The following is a 15730-nucleotide window of genomic DNA, read 5'->3' as shown; positions in this document are numbered from 1 at the left end:
CAACACTACAGCTCTTTACTCTGACCAGTGTATTTTTTTGCATTTGCTTGTTTTAAATGGGTTTTATAGAATGACAGTACAAATGACTCACTTAGAAAGCTAAACATGTACAGTAAATGATTCTTTCTTCCATGAAAAATATAATTGAAAGGTGCAATTTTCAGCCACTAACTGCGCTAAAGAGAGAGAAGTGACATTTTAAAAGGGATACTCATTTTAATAAGTCACACTAGAGGCTCTGTGAGGCTGTACATAGAAACAGCAGTGCTTTGAGCTACACTAACATAAGCATGCTAACATGCTCATAGTGATTATGCTAACATGCTGAAGTTTTTTGGGTTTTTTTTATACCAAGGTTACCATCTAAGTTTAGCAAGTCAGTTAGCAAATTAACATTTGCTGCTAACAAAGTAAAGATGAGGAGTGTGATTAGTTTTTCAAGTATGTGGTTCAGAAATTTAACCTGGAACTTGGAAAAGTCACAGTTCATCTTGAGGGGGACATGAATATCTGAAATTTTATTTATTTATTTAACAGGTTGACATTTGCTGTTTTATGCAAATGTCAACTTGTGGTTGCCTAAATGAAAAGTCGGGGGATCACCAAAGTCAACTAAATGCATCATCCAAGAACCACAATTGTCTGTATGAAATTTCATGGTAATCAATCCAATAGTTGTTGAGTTTATTTATGGTCCGCCATTTGAGGTTAGACTGCTAGCCAGGCAGGCCGAACATAACTTTTTACAGAATTTTTGGTTCAATAGAGACAAAATTACTTCAGAACTTGTGACAACTTGAGGACCTTCCATTAGCTACAGAGGAAAGTAGTTCACCAGTGCTACAAATGAATTAAAATGAAATAAAAGTGGTGTCTCCGTGTATGACAAGAATATGAGTCTACAGTAGTGACTCTTTGGGCTAAGCACTTTAGATAAATGCTAATGTCAGTGTGCTAACATGGTGACAGTTACAATTCTAACATGTTGATACCAAGTAGGTGTTAACCATCTAACATGTTATCATGCAAACATTTAGGACAACAAAATTAGGACTAGCACAGCTGAGGCTAAATGGAATCTAAGCCTGAAAGCATCACCAATGTTATTACAGTTTATCTTGTGGGCAACAAGAATATATCAAATTTCATGCTAATCCATTCAAATATCTGTTGAGACATTTCACTCAAAATGTCAAATGTCAACCTCAGTGTGGTGCTAGAGAAAGGTCAGTGTATCACCAGTTAGCTGAAGTAGGATAATTTCAATTTACTGGCTGGGAATTAAAGTAAGAAATAGAGGTAGTGTCCCTTTACTGCATAAAAACAGGACAATGGTGTTTATTTGTTCAAATAACTCAAATGTGTCAAATGTTAGAAAAAGAATAAAAGTGGGTCAGATTGGTGAAAAGTATGCTTTTTAAAATAAAAATCAGTTCTAAGGATCATGGTTTGTGTGTGACTGAAAAGTCATTTAGATAGCTGAACAAATTATGAAGAGGTTAACAACCAAAGGTAATGTGCTAATAAATCACAGCAATATTATCATTTAAAGTTTACTCCCTCTGGATATCGATGACAGACATCCCAGAAATCTGTTCCTCAATCTTGTCCAATTAGACTTTGGTTTATGACTTACAGTTTCAAACAACATTTCCACTGCTGATCCAGCGATGGGAATAAATAGATGGGCGGGAGCATAATAAAACACTGCCATAGCAATTCCAGTAAACAGTAAACAGAATCTGAGTTGAAAAAAAAAAGATCTAACTTTAATGACTGCATGATCTCAGGGTGTCTGTTTTTCCCACACAGACAAGATGATAAGAATAAGTCCTGATAAGTAATGACACATACTTGCTTGTGACTTAAGAAACATGATTTTGTAAGATTTTGTGAGATTTTATGAGATTGATAGCATAATGCAATCAAAGTGCAATAAATAATGATAATAATGGTTAATTTTTTACATCAGTGTGACATTCAGTCTCACACAACACACATGTTCGTTGTTACTGTGTCTGTTATCATTTATAAAATCTAGTGTACTTTCCTTTACCCACCCTTTTTCATTTATTACCTTACTTTCTCAGTTGTATTTTTGTATACTTTTAAATAAATAAATATAATAATATTAAATATTTTTCTCTTCTGTTTGTTCTCTTCATTTTTAATCTGTCTTTTGGCCTCTTTCCATGTTTCTCCTTCCACTATTATGCTTGTTTTCCACATAGGTTATAATGACCTCATGTGAGGACATTTATCTTTCAAAAGAAAAGGAAATCACACACACACACACACATACACATACACACAAAACCCACTGTAGAATAATCTCTTAAACTTTAACCATGTTAATGTCTCTTCATTTTGGGCATGTGTGAAAAATAATGTAAGTTCTGTATTAAAAAAGCATCTACGGGGTTCCTCTAATTGTGTGGCATACCCAAATATAATCATAAAGTGAGTTCATACCTATAAAGGGTAGAATGTCTAGTACTTTTTTCAATGGCGAATTTTGACTCATCGTATTAATCGTTTATTAATCTACTATACAAACTTAGGAGCAGTGGGGTAAATAAATAAGTACTTTACTTACTCAAGTTTGGTCTGCTTACTTTCACTTTCTGCTTCTTTATACTCCACTCCACTCTTTATACTCCTTTTGACCCTGCTACATTTATGTGACAGCTGTACAAACATATGATCATCAAAATATGATGAATAATTTCCCAGTAAAGAAGGCAGAATTAGCTGTACTAGACCAGCTACAACATTATAGTGGTGTTTTATTGTACAACATGCTTAATCATAATAAGCCAATGATAAACTATGTTTAATTCTGATACTTTAAGCTGGTAAAAGATTCTGTACTCTTTTTTTTATTCTTAGAAGATTTTTACTTGCAACGGAGTATTTTACACTGTGGTATTACGGCATTTAATTAAATAAAGATACGGAGTACTTCTTCCCAGAATACAAATGAACCCTTATCATAGGCGACCCTGAACTTTCGAGTCAAACAGACACTGGCACTTTTTTTCTGTCCATTACGGTAAAAATGGCAGCACGGCGTATGCTCCCTGCTCTGGAAATACGCAGAAATGGGGGTGTAACAGGGAACTGCAGAAACCCAAAACAACCGTGGGGCTGGATTGCCATTCTCAAAACCAAAGAGTGGCGACTACGGAATTAATCTCGGGTGTAGCAAAACCACAAACCCGCGCAACATTTAGACAGAATGTGGTGATAATACGAGAGTCTGATGTTTAGCACCTTTTTTGCAGCAGTGGTGAAATCCACGGAATGTTCCACACGGGAACAGCTGACCATAGGATGCCGCACTTAGCCTAACGAGATGTGAACATTTCAAGGAAAATATCAGTGATCAGATGTTTGCATATTAACAATCAGGTAACTACACTGCTCCTCTTGTTTTTGCTTCGTCTCGGTTGAATTTTGGAGATTTACGGTGCGTGTTTACGGTAGATGGTTAGACGGGTTATTAGGGCTGTCATCCTGCTCAACCTCCAGCCCCTCCTTGTTTTGCTGCTACCGAGTGCGATGTTGTAATGTTTACATTTAGTCTGTGTTGCGTACCCCCGCTCCCTTCCTTAGTCAGCTTTTCATTTGATGCCTACTTTTGGATCCATTCAGAAAACTAGATATGCTCAAATGTTTTGCAGTGAAGCAGCCAAAACAGACGAAGACATTATTTATTAACTCTTACTGGACAAACTGGGCCTGACAGGTAACCTATCAGGCCTAATAAAGCTTGATCATTTCTAAGCGCAGCATCACATCAAATCTTTTACGGCTGCATTCGCTATCCTGCAAAGATATAAATGGGGAATTTCGAGCAATAGCTGATGGAGGATGTTTCTCACTTGATCATGCAAGTGCAATATTACATAACCAGACTGGGTAGTCTACAGTAGGACACTGTGGCCTCCAGTGGGAGTCAAAACAGACCACAGTGGAGTTACAGAACTACAGTAAAGCTGTATGTTCTACAAATAAACACTCAGGGTATGGGGGGTGAATGTAATGAATTAAAATGCAATTTTACTTTTGGTTGAGATGGGTCACTAATGTTTTTGTTTTTCAAGCGTTGCCACAAAAGAGATGCTTTAGTTGGGGAATTCCAAACTTTTCAGGTTGATGATGCTCAAATGACTAAATGTTAGACAAAGTTCTTAATTTGTATAAAGTTTGATGCGTAGACAGCTTTTCTGACGAGGCTGCATTGTGCATATAATGACAGTCAGTAGTGGAATCATTGTTTTCATCATTTCAAGTAAAAGTAACAATACCACGCTATAAAAATACTACAGCACAAGTCAAAGCCCTGCATTCAAAATATGACTTGAATAAAGAAATATTATCAACAAAATGCACCTGAAGTTTCAAAAGCAGCACCGTACCTGTCCATGCTATAGGTGGCAAGATATAGTAAGGACAGACAAAAAAATAAAGTAGTACTTATTAATTCTTTCATTAGGATTACCATCGAGATTGTGGATGTTAGTTAATGTTTTTCACAGGTTTTTGGTGAGCCTGTTACGTCTCAGGGAGGCTCATTGTTTATAAACTACAAACAACAACAGGAACTGCTCGTTTTGAAACATTGTAGCCAAGACTGTCTGGATGTCTGCTGTCTGTGTTTGCTGCGCGTTGATTGGTCGCTCGGAAAAGGGGGCGTGGTTTCGTCATAACAATGCATTTCAAGGAACATACACGCGCCAAGGAATGTTTTCTGTCGCTGTGTCGCTAACGTTTTCCTTTTACACGTTTAACGGTATCTCCAGCTCAGGTACACGCTGCTGTTAACGGACAGGACGTCTTACAGTTTCTGGAGAAAACGGATTTCCTATGCAGTAGTTGGAAGCGTTGTGTTAGCTGGCTAGCGTTAGCAAGCTAATAGCAGCTCCGTCGGGGACATTGTCAAAAATCTGTCGGACGCAGTCGGTTGATAGTCAGTTAACATCAGCCACGGCCCGGTGATGGTGGTCGGTTAGAGGCGGTTACATGCAAGGATAACTTGATGGGACACGACGTTTCGGAGACTGAAACACCTGCCATCTCCCCTCCTCACCGAGCAAGCAAACTAGCTAAGAAAGTAAGATGTGGGCTGTGTTGTTGTTGGTCAACTCGCATAGCTAAACGTGTCCGTACAAATGCTGGTCTCTGTCTGTGCTGTAACGTGTTAGCTACATGGAGAGAATACACAGTGATAGCTAAGCAAATGTCCTAACCATTTATTAGCATTCTGGCTAAATAGCTCGCTAGACATCTGCAGCTGAGCCCTGCTATGTTTGGACAAAGCGTTAGCCTAGCTTGGCTAAAGTTAGCAGCTCTCCTTCAACAGGGGACGTCGAATTTGCCCTGGTAGTGAGGAACCAGTGGCTGCCACAACGACAAGTTTTCACATTTTTGCAGTGATCTGTGCATTGCACAATATTTGTAAGAAACGGTGTAACGGCACAACGGCCTCCTGAAGTGCATGGTAGCGAGCGGTCCCGCTTGCCTACCACATCTTTTGTTGTTGCTTTGTCTTTTGAGCACATGGCTTTCCATGTTTTTGTTCAGGCAGACTACAGCGACCCCTATTTATTCTGTCCCCGAATACATTGTGCTAATTATACTGTCACTAAACACCTCTGAATACACTATATTTAACGTTTTGGTAAAGCTCTACACATGTAATGGTAAAATCTTTGTGATACCCTAATATCAAAGATGTAAAGTACATAATATGTTCACCTGGACAACGTTTGTGACTCTTCATTGGACATGACTTGAATTTAGTCGTAAATGGCCTGGATCTCGATCCGTCTATTTAGGCACCTGTAGCAGACAAAATACTCACTTACAGTTGGTGATAACGCTGTTTTATATGTTGTAAACCTGTATGAACCTTTTCTAGTGTATTTCCCGTATTTCTCTCCTCATTTACAAGGTAAACATTTTAGCATGACACCAAGCAGTCTTCATGGGAGGCAAAATGTCATCTCACAAAAAAGAAAAGGCAATGTGAAATTCAATTTGATCCAGAAAAATTACCCCCGGACTTGAAGGACTACTGTTTTTGGATTTGCAGCTTTTCTTTGTCAAAAGGAATCTCGAAATGCTAGTGAACTGGGCTCACAGACCTGTTGTGTGTTCATGCATGTAGAGAATGCTAGCACCATATAAATATGGAGAAGTGTGCTAATGCGTGTACCTAAATGCTGTTTGAAATCTAGGCCATTTCCGATAAAACGTAAAAAGCCTAAATAAGGTCAGTGAAACCAAAATGTAGCAGTGAAATGTGTGATTCAATGAATATTAAATTCCCTGAACAAAAACGTGCCCACATGCTTTTTTTGTTTCAGTGAAATACAAGTTCACAAATGTTTATTTCTCTTTCTTATATTCTGAAATTTAGGAGATTTGGGCCACAGCTGATTTAAAATTGGATCAGTTAAGATTTAGCCTAGACTGCAAAGTAGAGGAGTTGTCACCAAAGTACCTTGAGTGCTCCTCAGAGAAATGACAAACTATTAAACTTTACTATTTTTTCAGTCTTCATTTTATTAGCATGTAATTATGTAATTACATTTTACATGATAATTCCAGTGGGGTTTGTGTGGTAGAATGCGTATCTGAAAGTCAGAATTTTTGATGCAGCTTGTTAAAATGTGCCTAGCTCTGTACACATTTAAGTTGTTATCTGGTATAATCCTGTTGGAAAACCATGATTCTTTTTCCATAATGAGTAGATTGCGTGCTCAGTTCATAGATAAAGGACATAGTACACTAAGCTCTTTAGCATAAGAAGTAAAATTGTTAATTACCCTATTTGTTGTGTTTTTGCAGGGTTAAGACAATCAGAGGCAACATACAAGTGCCTCCACTGTACGCTTTCCTTTCCCAGAGTGTGACTCGTCTGCACGACGTCACCAATGCGACCATGGGAAATAGCAGTAAATAGGCTGCCACCAACAGCCCCCTTAAACCCGAGGAGGTTCCTTGGAGAGCCCTGCAACGCCCCAGTGCACCTCAGGAGAAGGTAAAATCTCGGCTGAAGATATTTTTTTCTTTTGAAGATAGATTTTATGTATTTTGTTGTATTTGTATCTAACGATTAAAATTGGGATACTTTTGTCAACCAAATGTCAGCTTTGAGTGTGACTCATGTTGCCTTAGCCATAGGGAGAAAAGAAACGCAATATGCACCTTTCATCATTGAAATGAGAATTTTTCAAGCACCGTGGGCCACCACTGCAACATCATGCTGATGTACTAAACACTCAAAAATATGACTTGCTTGTTTCCCCACAGGATATGTAAGATTTCAAAGGAAAATATTGTTCTGTAGTGTCTACCAAGACTGTGCTAATAATTAGTGTCATATGCTCGAACTGATACATCATACTTCATTCTTTTCAAGATGGAAAAACAGTATATCACTTAACCAGTCTTGTGACTCTGATTAGCTTGCAGTGTTAGATGACTGAATTTACTTTTCTTTTTTGTATTTTCACTTCTTTAACAAAGATTTTTATATTTAAACACATTTAAATGGTCTGTATGGAAAAGCAGCTGTGTATGTAGACTTCAGCAATTGAGAGCTCATTATAAAGAAACAAAATACCGTCCATTTACCTGGTAAGTTCAGAGGATTTAGAGGGATTTAAGTATCTGAAGCAGTGATTATTTTTTTCTATATGATCTCACAGCCCACCAGTGAGACGCCAGTGGGGGAGACGAGACAGACCTGTACTGCACACTTCACTGGTCCAGGATGAGAACTTCCATCATCTGCTTTTCTCCCAGCATCACCAACAGGTTCCTTTAGATGAGTCCAGACAATACAGCCACACCAGCACACCACCACGCATGCTTCACCCTGCTGCTCACCTGCCTCAGCAGAGCCCCATCATGGTGGATCTACATGACCAGGTAAAAGAACCAGAGCAACCTGGTGGGTAAAGAAGTCACAACATTACTGAATATTTTTTGCTTTCTTGCCTGACCAAGTGTAGTAGTGTTGTGCAGATTTAATATGAAACATGCAGGATGTTGTGTAGTTGTGTGTAATGACTTCTTTTTGGCAGACAGGCTTCTGTTTTAGGCAGATTGTGGAGTCACCCAATCTCCCCCTCCCCACTTCTTTTCTTAAAAGATGCACCAGGGATCAGTTCCGATATCATACACTGTTACAACGGTGACGACCCACGGATTTCCCATCCACACCGGGCAGCCCCTTCCAGGGTGCAACACTCAGCAGCTCCCAGCATGCTCGGTAATGTTCAGCGGACAGCTCTCTCTGCTCTGCTGCCTTCCTCCTCCTGTGAGTTTGAAAAGGAAGAGCCCAAATGTCAGTGGCATCCATGTAGCACACCATACCAGCCATGCAATCTGTCACTGTTCATGACTAACAAATGAGCTGCTGCTGTTACTATGCAGGATTTGTGATGTAGTCTTGATGTTGGCACAGTTATTAGCAGCAACAGTTATAAGCCACAAAAATATGATTCTGTTGTACATCGAGTTTGTTATTTGTGCGAACAGACAGAATAACCAGTGTGGTGTGGTGGCAATACTTTGAGTGCTCTGGTTTTATGTAATGCATCGCTTCTGTTCACTACATGCTTACAACATGCTTTCATTATAACTGTCTTACTGTGAATATAAGTAGCTCATTTCCTTTGGTTAGGTAGAGGCTGCTTCAAAGTGTTGATATAAACAAAAACCCAAAAAGAAAATGGGCTTACATAAATGTATGTCTCTTCTTGTGTTTTTTTTCCTCTCCTCAGCTCATACAGGCATGTACCATGCAGCATATGCCAGTGTCTTATCAAGCCTTTCCACCCCTGATCTCCAGCGAACATTTTGTATTGCACCCAACCCCATCTGTACCCCCCCACCAGCCGCCGCACCTTACTCCTTTGAGCCAGTTTGTCCCTTTACAGCCTCAGCACCCACGCATGGTGAGTAGTTGGCTGTATACACATCTTTGTCAATGACAACAGAGTACATAGAATGTACATAGAATACATAGTGTACATAGAATGTAATCACTTGTTTGTTAATTTGCATTTCTCTCTCAGCCTCTACAGAGGGTAGAGAATGAAGTTGACCTAAGAGGGGACCAGCACCCATTAGGGACCTTCTCCTACCCTCCCTCTCATCACCCACCAGCGCTGCCTCCTTCTCTGCCCCTGCAGTATCTTCCTCAAGAGCCTCTGCATCAGGAGCTTCCCTTTGGAGTGGTAAGACAGCCTCTCAGACATTTTGGGATCTTTATTTCTCAGAGAGATTGACAGTGCATTTACGTCTCTTTTTAGCGTGAGGCTTCCTAGTTCACAGGGCATCTGCAGCTCCCGACAAGTCTTAAAAAGCACTGAATTAACGGTAGTTTCCTTTAAAATGCCTTGGAGGGTATTAAAATGTTTGAAATTAGATTTAGAGAAGTCTTAACCTTTTTCCTTGCCTGGCACAGGCAGTAATGTTGGTTATAAAACATTGTTGTATCTGATTGTGAGTTTGTCTAGAGAAGTTACACGCTTATAAATTAAAAGTGGGGTTGTTTTGACAGTGAACTGTGCACAAGGCTGCTCAGTTCTTTTTTTTGTTGCGTTTCAGTCAGCACCATCAGACTGATGGCAAAAAATGTCACAATACTTAGGAAGCTTATCATCTCCCAATGGGCAAGTGTCCATTTTTTTACAAAGACTTAATTAACTTTAATTAATTTATCAGTCTTAATTCCATCCATCTAGCTTTTATGTTGCATATCCAGGTCCATGTCACATTAATTACATTCTCTAACAGTTGGCCACTGAGCATCTCAACACAGTAGTCTGGGCTTAACTAACTTGCTCAAAGGCAGCTATGTAGTGGATGGGGGACAAGAGTGTCTCTCATCTGGGGTGCATATAAGCAGGGGGTAATAGGTTAAGTAAAGTTAAATAGACCCTTTTCACCATAGAAATTGTAACCTATCAAACACAGATGTAACTCATTTCAGTAACTGCTACATTGCAATGCAGTAATTGCCTGAATGGATCATTACTCTTGTGCTTTTTTTACTTTGGCAGGTCAAAATGTCATTGTAGTTGTATAAGCCTAATTCATTTTGGAAAAATAAAGAAACAAGTGTTGAAAAAGTAAGCTTAAGAGTAGCCATACTCAGCTAGCTAGCTAGTTAGTTACATTACTTGCTGTTGCTCAGCACAGCCTCATCAAACGTGCCTTTCAACAACTTTGTCATCTACATTCAACACTTGTAGCTTAAACGTAAAACTGTAATGTAATTAGTGTCTTTGAAATTGTAATCCCACACACTACTTGCTACCAAAAAAAAAAAAAAAAAAAATGTTGTCAAGTGTCATATTACTTTAAAGTTGCTCTTGTATGTGTGTATGTTGTTAAGGGTTTTTCAGTCACTTTGCAGTCAGACTTTTCTTGAACTGTCTATCATCATAAAGAACAATTAAAGGAAATAGTTCATGTTAATCACAAACATGTATTTTACATGATTTCATTCATTTCTGCGTGTTTGTTTCTTTGCAGCCATATCCCCACATGTTGCCCCGGCGAGTGAGTGGACAGAGATACCGGTTGCAGCAACCTCTCCCCCCTCCTCCACCCCCTCCATCTTACTACCCAGGCTTCCTCCCTTACTTCTTGTGAGTACCTGCAGTAAAAGCACTCTGTTTATGAAGTACTGAAGTTTTAATCATGCAGTTATTTACTTGAATGTAAAATGTCTTAACAGGTTCAATCATAGTGAAAGTTTGCTCAATATGTTATGTCTCTCTTTCTCTGCTCAGGTCAATGCTTCCTGTGCCTCCAACAGCAGTGGGCCCAGCCATCAGTCTAGACCTGGATGTGGATGATGTGGAGATGGAGAACTATGAGGTTGGTGTGGTGGTTAAGATGGAAAACAAAATTAGGCCACCATTAAGCTTTTTTTTTTTTTTTTTTTTTTTTAAACACATTAAGTATACACCAAAGGATAGAAGCTCTTTACGCTGAGAATTCATATAAAATGTATGGATTTACATGAACAGTAAAGTAATTTTTTTTATATCTGGTCAAAAATTCTAAAAGATAGAGAAAACACCAGACATTTTTTAAGGAAACGTTACCGCCGTCTTTTTTCCACTATTTTGTCTCCGAGGTTAAAGGTGTGTCTAAAATGATGTGGAGGTGTGTGTCAGTATCATGACATTTTAAGTAATGAATATCCTAACAGAGTCCAAATTTAATCAGCGTCATCTTTCCTCTGTCTCCGTGTAGGCATTGCTGAATCTAGCAGAGAGGTTGGGCGAAGCGAAGCCGCGTGGACTCACAAAAGCAGACATAGAGCAACTTCCGTCCTACAGATTCAACTCAGAGAATCATCTATCTGAACAAACGCTGTAAGCCTTTTTCTTACCTTCATGAAACAAACTACCTACATTCAGTCCATATAGATGTATCAACATCCTGGTCGTTTTTTCCCCTTCTTCTTCTCAGGTGTGTTGTGTGCTTTAGTGACTTTGAGTGTAGGCAGCTACTTCGGGTATTACCGTGTAACCACGAATTCCACGCCAAGTGTGTGGATAAATGGTTAAAGGTAAGTTGATGCCACTTTTAACAATGGTAGAAAAATGTTCTCATTGTTTTTGGATGAGCACTGTTGTATCTATACAGTAGTTGTTGTTTTTATACTTACTGTACTTTGTGCTTTCCTTCCAGACCAATCGCACTTGTCCTATCTGCCGAGCTGATGCCTCGGACGTACACCGGGAGGTGGAGTGAGAACTGTCTCTGAGTGCTGAACTGGAAAGCTGCACACACCAGAGTCTGTCCCAAAGCTGGGGACACCTGCCACCTAACCTGCGTCCTCCAGTAAATATAGCTTACCAACCCACCACTCCTGCCCCCTTCCTAAATAATAAGCAATCCAGGATTGTTTCTGGAGCCTGTTGTACCTCTGCTGTGCTTCATTGTCTGAGTCTCATGAAACCCACTGCCTATTGCAGCCTATAGCCAGAGATCTGGGATCGCCAGACAGTTCTATCTCTGCCCCCTTGTTGCAGATTCCAAAGATTTTCCCTACAATGCATTATTTGCTGCTTTTGTTTACAGGGTTTCATTTTTCTTTAGTGGATTTGGTTGTGGTGTTCATGAATAGTGGGCATCCTGCATCGGAAGAGGTGAGTCAGGAGCCTGGAGGATCATAGGCTGGACACCTTGTGCAATTAGCAGAAAAATAATGGGAATACTTCCACATGGGTATCTGTGTTTGGAGGCGACGCCTGACCATCATAGATGCATGTTTGCGTAGGTGTTGGGCAAAGTGACTTGTTAATAATGTATGTTCTGCAATAATGTATCGATCATTTTAACAGTTTTACCCCTTATTTGTTTTTAGATTTTGCCAGTGCTATTGTGAAAGTGTGACTTGCTGTGGTTAAATGCAGATTCTGTTAAGCCTGAGGTTATGGACTGCAGTGATGGGACATGCAACTGTGGGGTATCCTCTACCCCAGATAATCCACTCTGGAACACAGATCTGTACAAAAGCAGTCATGGATTAATGGACTGCGTCTTTTCGAGGTCATCTGGCATAACTGCACAAGTGCTACATCCACCCTCCATGTCAGCATTGTTCCTCTGGCAAGTGTGTATGTGTGAGTGCATATTGTGTGTGTGTGTGTGTGTATGTATGTGTGTGTGTGCGCGTGTGCGTTTGTCCTGTTCACAGACCCAATGCATTGTGTAACCACTGGATACAGGGCAGCATGCTAGGATTTGCATGAACTGTTGATTCAGACTAGCAATATTTTAATCAAGCATTGCCACCAAAATTATCAAATTTAAGAAAAAGAAGAGACAAAGAAGCATACTAAAAGAACTGCTTGCTTATTCAGAAAGCGCCATGAGGGAAGACTAGCATGTGGTTCCACCCTGACTGCGTTTTAAGGATGGGAGTCCTCGTCTGAAGGCTGTGCTGATGCCATAGAGCTCTGGAGGCCTATGCAGAAAGCAATATGTGCAGTGAGTGGCGAGTTTTAAATGAACATTTTCTTGCCCTTGTAGACTGGGCTATTTATTTCTTTGTTTGTGAGCCAAATCCAATATACAGATATAGCCTACTGTTCAAGATTTCAGATCTGCCTTCTTATGACCTTGACAAGCACAAACCTATTACTAATCCTGAAAATACTTTGTCATTTCCACTTGTTTTAAAAGTATGCCGTTTTTTAAAAAAAGGTTTATTTATTGGTTTTATCTTCTAGAGAAAATACATTGAAGGAAACAGTTGGAGCACTAACAATGTTTGTGTATGGTATGTGTTATATTCTGGTAACTTGGTCAGGTCAATGTCTTAGGCCATGGTAATGGTGTTGTAAAAGAGCAACTGTATGTATAGCTTAAGTGTGAATGCTTTTAGATAAACGTTTGAAGACAGAAGAATGTTGAAAACCCTTGTAGAAGTCACTGGTGACACTCCACGTTATGCCAGCTGTCTGTATCCCACAGTGATCAGGATGGCCTTCAAATGACACAGAGCTGGAGTGTTCAGTAGTGTAGAAACACTGTTAGACTTCTAGTTCCCTGCTTGTGTTCACACTAAAAAAAAAAAAGAAGAAAAAACAGGATATATTTGGGGTGGGAGGGAGAAGAGCAACAAATGAACTTGTGCTTTGAATTCACTCTTGTCTCTTAACTGCCCCAGTAAGCACTAACAGGCAGTTGTAACCTTTGCTTTTATGTGAAAAGGGATCTTGCCTTTTTCTTTACTTTTGTTTCTTAAGTGAATGTGAGTCTTTGACGTGTGTGCCACCTTTGAGAAAAAAAAGAAGCCATTTAATGAGTTAAACCCACAGCTTTGAGAATTAACCTATGTGTACATATCTATTCGCTGGCATATATTGTAAGTTTAAAAAAAAATCACTCAGGGCCTCTCGGTATATAAAAAAATAAAGGAGAACAGTCCATTTCAAATGGAAAGGATGCCATGAAAAGGGTATATCTGAATTTAGTTTGGTCGTTTTCCTCGGACCATAAATAATTTAATGTAATCAATTATAATATTCTGTTTTGTCTGAAATAGTAGATATTACATCATTTAAAGACAGGCATGCAAGAAAAAAGATCAGTAAATATGTTATTAATATTCACTGAAAAGAGGCAATGTACACTGCAACTCATTACAAGTGTATTATTCAAACCTGTTTAACTTTTGTTCTTGTACTCAAACCATATGTTGAGACATAGCGGTTGTGATCCCATTTCTAAATGTGCGGCAGTGCACACTATCCTACCTAATTCACTCCCAAATCTACTTCAGAGGTGTTTGCATGACTTAAAAAAAAGTTAAACAAGTGTGTTATAGTGGAGGGTATCTCAAAATCTGGTGGGGACCTATTTAATGGTGCACAATATGCATGCTCGTCAACCAGATCCCAACTAATTTTTAGCTCTAGTTGGCTTTGGGTTCTGGGGGTTTGGATCTTAACGCTCAGCTGATAACTGCCATGCATTGTACTGCACACATTTGTAATAGAACTGAATGACTACAAGATTTTATTGCGCTAACTTCATTTTATAGAAAAAAAAAACTGGTCTTGAATCCAGAAATTCTTACATACATTGTGTTACTGTTATTGCCCTAACGACTGAAAATAACATGCTCTGAAACTACTGTAGTTTATCAAAAGCCATAGTGAAAAGGTGCTAGATGTTCTGCTTTTAGGTATGAAAACTCACTTGCGTGAATGCAATAGTTTGTCATGGATCCCATGTATTCTTAAAGCATGTTATACTAATACCCCTAAACAATGTCAGTGAAAAACAATATAGTTTAAGGGATTAAAAAAAGAATAAAGTGTTGTCATACTTATTTCAGTGTAGTACTGTACCTGCCTATCAGGCTCTTCCTCTCAGTGTATCAATATCTTAAAATGTATTGTTCACATATAGATACCTTAATTCATGTTGATGTTAGCACTATTATTTTTGGAGTAAATATTTAATTGACAATATCCAGCTACCCTCTTAAATAAAAAGAGACCCTCCCATTAAGGCCTAGGTAATGAGGTAATTTTTAATGACAACTGAGAATAGAGTCTTGTAGTCTTTCTGTTAAGAGTTATTGAATAATCTCACAGCTTGTGTGGTGCAAAAATGTGTTCCAATAAGCAGCTAAAATTTATTTAGGATTTGTGATTGATTGCTCCGTAGATGCCATTTATTGTTTACCAATGATTTTTTGCTGTGGTGGGATAGTGGTTTACTGTTCTTACTCTCCCTGGCCTCTAGGGGCCCTTGCCTGAACACCAGACTACCCACCCGCCAACAGAGCCAGGGGCATGTGTTCTGTGTTAGGCAGATATTTTGCTTTGGTACTTGCACATTTACAGTTACCTCATTTTTTCCATGTTTGTATTGAGGGGGGTGGGGGGGAAGAAAACAACTAATATATATTATATATAGGAAATGGTTCTTATTAATGTTATAATTTTTCATTCCATTGGAATCATATTGTTTGTAGCATTTAACATAACTAGTTAGTGTATTATATATACATCTGTATACTGTTTGAAATTTTTAAGATTTGTACTTTTTTTAAATGAAAGTTGCTAGTTATGCTTTACCAAGTAGTGCAATCATATTTTTTTTCAATTGTTGTGGCTGATCTGAGAGGGTTGTTCACTAATAAATGTATGATGTATACCAATATCACACTTGT

The 15730-nt window shown here is 38.9% G+C and overlaps 1 protein-coding gene across 3 annotated transcripts; it reads left to right on the top strand.

Moving 5' to 3' along the window:
* The first annotated feature begins 3089 nt into the window (after positions 1 to 3089).
* rnf44 (ring finger protein 44) lies at positions 3090 to 15720 on the top strand. 3 transcript variants are annotated; one of them, XM_018675545.2, is made up of 11 exons: positions 3090 to 3411; positions 6856 to 7048; positions 7719 to 7941; positions 8165 to 8332; positions 8799 to 8972; positions 9093 to 9254; positions 10558 to 10673; positions 10818 to 10905; positions 11287 to 11408; positions 11506 to 11605; positions 11728 to 15720. In XM_018675545.2, exons 2-11 carry the CDS (start codon positions 6942 to 6944, stop codon positions 11788 to 11790), a joined length of 1323 nt encoding a protein of 440 aa, XP_018531061.1. In that variant the 5' UTR covers positions 3090 to 3411; positions 6856 to 6941; the 3' UTR covers positions 11791 to 15720. The 3 variants fall into 3 exon arrangements, with proteins under 3 accessions (XP_018531061.1, XP_018531062.1, XP_050928161.1); XM_018675546.2 differs by lacking the exon at positions 3090 to 3411 and adding an exon at positions 4599 to 5116; XM_051072204.1 differs by lacking the exon at positions 3090 to 3411 and adding an exon at positions 4601 to 5116 and having other exon boundaries at positions 8165 to 8284.
* The last annotated feature ends 10 nt before the right edge of the window (positions 15721 to 15730 follow it).

This window comes from Lates calcarifer, linkage group LG8, assembly GCF_001640805.2.
Source record: "Lates calcarifer isolate ASB-BC8 linkage group LG8, TLL_Latcal_v3, whole genome shotgun sequence".
Lineage (NCBI taxonomy): Eukaryota > Metazoa > Chordata > Actinopteri > Centropomidae > Lates > Lates calcarifer.
Note: the sequence above shows the minus strand (reverse complement) of the source record. Positions and strands in the feature narration are given on the sequence as shown.

What these genes read in the sequence shown, in the direction of transcription:
- rnf44 (XM_018675545.2), top strand. Translation starts at nt 6,942, where the DNA reads ATGCGACCATGGGAAATAGCAGTAAATAGGCTGCCACCAACAGCCCCC. An exon ending in CCAGTGCACCTCAGGAGAAG is followed by an intron (nt 7,049 to 7,718) that starts GTAAAATCTCGG and finishes ATGATCTCACAG; the next exon opens with CCCACCAGTGAGACGCCAGT. An exon ending in AGGAGCTTCCCTTTGGAGTG is followed by an intron (nt 9,255 to 10,557) that starts GTAAGACAGCCT and finishes GTTTCTTTGCAG; the next exon opens with CCATATCCCCACATGTTGCC.